The sequence below is a fragment of the Uranotaenia lowii genome, unplaced genomic scaffold (genome assembly GCF_029784155.1).
Source record: "Uranotaenia lowii strain MFRU-FL unplaced genomic scaffold, ASM2978415v1 HiC_scaffold_149, whole genome shotgun sequence".
Classification (NCBI taxonomy): Eukaryota; Metazoa; Arthropoda; class Insecta; order Diptera; family Culicidae; genus Uranotaenia; species Uranotaenia lowii.
In genome coordinates, this window is record NW_026597510.1 from 64,872 (window position 1) to 71,636 (window position 6,765).

The 6,765-nt window shown below is 43.1% G+C and overlaps 1 protein-coding gene across 1 annotated transcript; it reads right to left on the reverse strand.

Annotated features, from left to right (window-relative positions):
• Window positions 1–3,255: 3,255 nt before the first annotated feature.
• Window positions 3,256–5,868, reverse strand: LOC129759395 (26S proteasome non-ATPase regulatory subunit 11). The gene is made up of 4 exons (XM_055756831.1): window positions 5,733–5,868; window positions 4,808–5,432; window positions 4,444–4,713; window positions 3,256–4,380 (listed from the first exon to the last, which is right to left on the reverse strand). The coding sequence occupies exons 2-4, from the start codon at window positions 5,342–5,344 to the stop codon at window positions 3,937–3,939; spliced, it is 1,251 nt and encodes a 416-aa protein (XP_055612806.1). The 5' UTR covers window positions 5,345–5,432; window positions 5,733–5,868; the 3' UTR covers window positions 3,256–3,936.
• Window positions 5,869–6,765: the final 897 nt, after the last annotated feature.

The window sequence follows — 6,765 nt, forward strand, 5'->3', positions numbered from 1 at the left end:
CTGGGGCAGCAAAAGATAGCATGTTCTGCCGATTCCTCCGAATCTACGCATTTCGGGCAATAAGGCGAGCTGATAAGCTTAAAAAGATGAAGGTATTGCTTGAAACACCCATGACCCGAAAGGAACTGCGTCAGGTAGACGGTAACCTCTCCATACTTCCGATTTACCAGTCTGAATGTCGCGGGATTAGCCTAAGCGTCCATCTTGTGTTGTTCGATGCGTCCCATTGCTCCTGCCACTTGAGTATTGCAGCTGCTCTTTGAACAAAATCTGCGTAATGACAAATCTGCACCTGCTGATATGGTCCTGTATCCACAGGAAACTCGCCTGGTTATCAGCCGATGTGTGCTCCGTAATTTGAATCTGTTGCGCATTCCAAAGCACAGGTCCGAGTATGGAACCCTGTGGAACAGGGCACCGCTGTTAGGGCAGTAACTCGTAAACCAGTTTCGACGAACACCTATCTGCTTCTTTTTATATGCGCGCTTCGCGTACTCTGTCTCCATTCGGATGGCGTCCATCGTAGATCTCCATTTCCGAAAATCGAAAATGACTGTCTTTCTGACAGTCCACTTTCGCTTTCTGTGTAGATAATAAGTCTGTTGAATATTATCCACTCCAGTAGCTGTACGATGAGGGATGCCCTGGAGGTTTCCCAGCTTTCGGTAGTAGCACCAACTTCGCCATTTTCCACGGATTGGGAAAAGATCTTTCGTCGAGACACTTTTGTAGCACCACTCAGAAAGTATCCGGAATGGTCTGTGCCGTCACTTTCAGTACTGCATTTGGGATTGTGCTAATAGCTCGCCTCAATGTCTATCCGCTTCGTTTCTCGTCCGTTGAGCTTGTCGTCCTGCTTTTAGGCAGCTAGTACGAAGCTCAGCAATTTCTGAGATCCACCAGTAAGCTGATCGTCACCACCCCTTCGGTGTATTCCTTCTGGCATGGTCATGTCGCACACCGCTACCATCATTTTCGTCAGCTGCTCAACATTATAGACCTGCGATGCTTCCTGCATGTTTATAGCTTCCTTATCGAAAAATTTGGTCTTTCATCTCCGCTCATGGACTGACAGTTGCCTTACTGCTCCCGGATGACGGTCTCCTACGCTATAACGTATCGCCTGGGTGATCGCTGTACGTATAATCGTTTCACACTTTCCAATTCATGTCATTTTTTAATGATGGGCTCGCAAAGGTGATATCAATCACTGACGTTCTGTCTGGTATTATCTGCTTGCGATAGGTGCTGATAGATCCAGTGCTGCACAGCTTAACCTTCAGTCTCGCGAAGGACTCTAGTAGACTGTGGTCTCTAGGGTTGATGCACCTACTGCCCCAGTTAACTGCCCAAGCGTTGAAGTTTCCTCCTATTACTATTCAACATTGTGTTGAACTCCCCGATCGTCCAACTTGGAGGAGCGTAGCAGCTGCAGAAAAAGATATCGTTAAATTTAGCAATCATGAATCCGTCCCGAGAATCTACCACTATCTCCTGGATAGGAAAACGTCCAGTCCAGTCACACCTATCCGCTGTCCAATTAAAGTCAGTTTCAGAACCTGGTCGGATAAAATTGATCATTTCTTCGCAAAGAAATAACGTACAACAAAAGTAAAAATGTCATTTTGTAGGGTTTTTATTGCGCTTTAAGGAAAAAAAATACATAAAAATCATTTGTCAGCTTTTCGGATGAATTTTCGAACTTTTTCGTCATTCGCCATCTTGTTCCACCACTTTTCCATTTGAGCGGGTTTTTTCATGGTTTTGCCACATTTCTTCAGTTTGCCCTTAACTATTGCCTAATATTTCTCGATGGGACGAAAATCCGGACAGTTTGATGGATTGATATATTTTTCGACAAAATCGATCTTGTTCTCCTTATACCACTTAACGACATCCCGGCTGTAATGGCAGCCTGCCAGGTCCGGCCAGAACTTCACCGGAACTTTGTGGGACCCTCTTCTGGAGACATTCTTCTTTGTAAACATTTCCATTCATTGTGTCTCCAGTGATGAAAATCTTAGTCTTCTTCCCACAACTACAGATCCCTTGCCAAATCATCAACTTACGAGCAAATTTATCTACGAAAACAAACTTGAATCTACCCGCAACATTCCCTTTACGCTTCGCAAGGTAAAATTTGTTACCGGGTATTTGTCCAAAATCCATTTTTACGTAAGTTTCGTCGTCCATCAAAATGCATCCGTTGTACTTGCTCAACACTTTCTCGTACAACTTCCGTGCCCTGGTTTTGGCAATCAGGTTTTGTTTCACCGTCCTGTTGGGGTGGTTTGCTTGCATGATACCACCGCAAGCCTTCTCGCAAACAAATTCGTCGAGCTGTACTGTGGTTCGTCTTGAACTTAATGGCCAAATCACGCAAGGAGATTCTAGGATTATTGTGAACTGATCGAATTGCCTTTGCTCGCAGCTTCCGGTCATATGTTCCACTTTTACGCCTGGTAACGTTGCAGCACCGAATTTACAGTCGATTTTGGATATTTCAGGAATTTCGCGATCTTTACCCCTGACCACGTCGGTTTCTCTACGTGAGTGTGCAAAATTTTCTCTCGCCTTTCGCGTTCCATCGTCGATAACTTTTGACTGGATGCTTCAATCTTGATGAAATTTTCACCACTAAGTAAACAAACCATCCGGATCAAAACACTGTCAATAGATTAGCGATGTGACAACTAGGGGCGCTGCAGTAAATGAAAAGATGCGACCCGATTCTATGTGCAACAGACTTTAAAGGTGGAATTCTGTATGGTTCTGGTAAAAGCGCCACATCACATTGGTTTATAAGATATTTGGCTGCTTATAACACTCCTGCAACAAACATATGTGAATTGTGGATTAACATAGCATCGCGAGATAATGAAGGATAAATTTTATGTTATCTTTGTACAAATGAGTGCTTTTTGTAACTAATTTCACAAAACAGCAACTTTCTAGTCACAAGTTCGAAAAAGTAACATAATTATGTTTCGCGTAAATGTTTCCAGTTTTGGGCATCATGTGATAGTAAAATTTGGCATCTACATGCTATTGAATCCATCGGTTCCAGATCTCCTCATTTACAGAGTTTGTCCAGGTTTTCTTTCTTCGTTAACATTTAAGACTCCTTTTTTCAACTAATCCTATCACTTCTTCAACACATTCCACTAGGAGGAACCGGTATCGCTTTCGGATGATCTTCTCTTCCACCTGGCTGTCATCGAGGACCAAACTAACTGAAAAAAGAACACATCATAATTTAAATTTTATTAAATTTTTAATTATGATTATGAATTTGTTAATGTCCTTACTAAATCAGTTTCATTTTCATTCAGCTGTGTGTGTTTTAATATTAGTTCTTTTTTCTTGTAGTTTTATATAATATAAGATTACACTTTCCAGTCCTTCCGTATTTTTATCCCAATTTGTCGTTTCTAACCAACCTTACTGCGCACAGTTATCATCATCTTTAAGGGAAAATGTGGTTTAACGAACACAATCAATTCAACATCGAATATCTGAATTTTTAAAGGTGTTCGAATTTTTGTTTTCTGTGCAACTACTACTGCAATGTTGTTCGAATTGGAGTTTGTTTTTATCGTTTACCAATAACGGGACCTCTTTCATCATCGCATAAGTTTAACAGATTAAGTTTGTTTGGGAAAAAAAACGGACATAATGATTTTCGTATTGACTGTTTAAAGAGTGTGTGTAGTTTCAAGCATATCAAACGGGGAAAAAACAGTAACGTCACATCCACCCCGCCCGAGCGGCAAACAATCGTGATTGAGCTTGAAATGTTTGACGCTTTCGTTTCCAAAAACCGTTCCAGCACTTGCAAATGAAGAAAAAAAGAAGTTTCGTAAAAATACCTAAACAGAGAACGCACCTACTAACGCGTGGGATGGGGTTGGGCAACTACTAACCACCGACCCGAGCTTACGTAAGCTTCTTGGCCTTCTGGTACAGCGTATCCACGACCTTACCCATGTGCTGTATCGTTTCCAGTGCCGTTTCGTAGGTTTTATCTACCGGGGTCTCCTCGAACACGATCAACACTCCGACGCCCTGATCCAGGATGCCGCTGAACTTCTTGTCCAGGATCATCTGCGACAACTTCTTCTCGACCTGGGCAATCGGCAGGGCGATCTGCTCGGCAATGTACATTACCTCGACCCGGGCGTACGGTTCAATGATGCGGCACAAGTTCTGCTCCAACATGGTATCGTACAGGGTGCCTAAATGTGCTTTGACGATCACGTCATCCTCCAACTGGTGTTTGTATTGTTTCAACGCATCCTGGAAGTCAGCCAGCGAGCGTTTGTGGGAGGCCTGGGCGACTGCCTTCATAGCGTCGATATCCCGACCGGAGTAGGTGATTGCCTGGAAGAAATCGTTAAACAATGTTAAAATAAACTCTTAAATTTTTATCTCTAACAAACTCACCAATTTTCCGCTCACAATCTGGTTGACGTCCTCGCTCTGGCCGATCATGATCTTACACAGCAACATGTACTTGAGGGCAGTAAGGGCCCGGGAATTCTGGACGCTGTCAAAACCCTCGAAGGCTTCGTAGAAGTACGAGAAGGCAGTCTTAAAGTCACGCTCGTCAGCCGCGTGCAAGATACCGGACTGCAGATCCAGGGTGGCCTGGACCTTCGGGGCGCAGTAAATGGCATTGGCCGTGGTACGGGCAGACGTGAGGGCAGCGCGGGCCTACGATGGAAGGTATTGAGAAAGGTATGTTAGTAAGCTTGAGATAAGTTGATAAATACCTACATACTTTGAATCAAAGCTAAATCCCACTTACCTTGGGTAGATTGCTGAGTGCGTGGTAGGTTTTGCTCTCCAGCAGCTGCACCTCGACCAGCAGGTTTTTGTCATCCAGCTTCTTCAGTTCCCGCAACAGCTGGCTGCCGAGGGCCAGCGCTTCTGTGTACATTCCGGTGTCGAAGTAAAGAGCGATCAGTCGAGCCTCGAGCGATTGCCGCAGGAAGGTTCGCTTTTCCTGTTTGGCCCATTCGATGCATTCCTTGCAGAGTTGAACCTCGATCCCTGTTTCGGCTTCCAAATCTAGGAAAAGATCGACCAAGGATCGTACCAACTTGGCTGCCTTGGCCTTGCTCAGGAAGCTCAGGAAAGGTCGGGTGACCTTGATCAGATCAGCCAACTCCTTGGCTTTGCCTTCCTTTTTGTAGGATTCACCGAGTTCCAGAATCTTCTGCTCCTTCTGGCGAATTTGTTCCTCGTCATTTTCGTCCACCTCGAGATCGGCGGCAATCTGGGACAGGTCCTGGCGATTCATCTGTAGCGACTGGGCGCGATCGAACATCATTGCTCCGGCCATCGTTGCAAAACCGTTTTTCTAGAACTTTGTTCCCGATCCTTTTGGAATTTCCTTTTTCTTGCCCACGACTTTCGGTACCAATAAGATTCTACAAATAAAGACACACAAAGAACGATCTTGAAATATCGCTCAACTTGTTCCTTGTTTCAATTTGCTGCATCTGACGATGACATCAGTGAGTGGAGCAAGCAAGGGAGGTAACGCACGAGGAAGGGAATACAAAACGAGGACGACGAGGGCTTGCAATCGCACAAGTCATTCAATGGTTACCAAAAAGAAATCCTCCACCAGATGTCAACAAGTTAAGGAAATCGACGCAATTCTCGACCAAATTACGTAAATTTTATAAAACAACTATCTCATCCGACACCAACGAGACCAAACTTACCTCGGACACACAATTTAACCGGAAATTTAAGCTTTTTATTGGAAAATTTTCACGAAAGATTGCGGCTAAAATTTCTCACAGTTGAACGTTTCCTTCTTTTTTGGCTTGCTTTTCCCCCCGTTCTTCGTGCTTGTCATCCGATTTGACAGCTGCGGCGTCAAATTTTTCGTTTCGAGTTGGCAGCGCCGTTAATTGTTTGGTAACCTCGCAAATGACGATTTGGTAACGACTACGCCTGTTCAATGGTATTATATTTAACGTACGGTGAATTCATAGTTTACGACCATACATTTCATCGTTTTGGCGAAAATAACCATGAAAAAGGGGTATTGTTATGCAGCGTGACCATAAAAAAAATGGCGATTTTCCATACATTGAGAAGCCCAAAAATATGAAGTTCATTGTTGTAGCATCTTCCAATTTTTCATAGTAAAATCATGAAAATCCGATGATTTGGCTATCGCCTCCTGTGCCATATGCAGTCGTTCGATTGTATTTTGCTAGAATTGATAGAAAAGTATGATAAAGATTGTTAAATTGGATATTTATTGACTCACCGTTTCGCCCATCTCCGAACACTTCGAAATAACTTTTAAAAAAATCCTCTAAGGGGCCGTTCACATACCACGTGGACAACTTAGGGGGGGGGGGAGGGGGGTATGGAAATGTCCACGCTTGTCCACGGAGAGGGGGGTAGGGGTTTGAATCATGTCCACGTGGACATACTTACTTTCAAAATATTTTCTTAAGGTGAATAAATATTAAGATGTTTAAATCAAAATCTTAAAATTGCAAAGCTTCCCAGTTTAAGTTTAAACAACTATAGTAGCCACTTGAAAGGAAGTGATAAATATGATAATTTAGAAATAATTTTTTTTTAATTTTTTTATTTCAGGAAATGCTCATTTGATTTTTTTTCCAAAATCAGCCATTTCAATAACAAAAAAACAAAAAGTGGTGTTTTCTAACTGTCAAATTAGATTTAGAAATAAAAACAATTTCAAATCTGTCCACGTGGACATCTGGGGAGGGG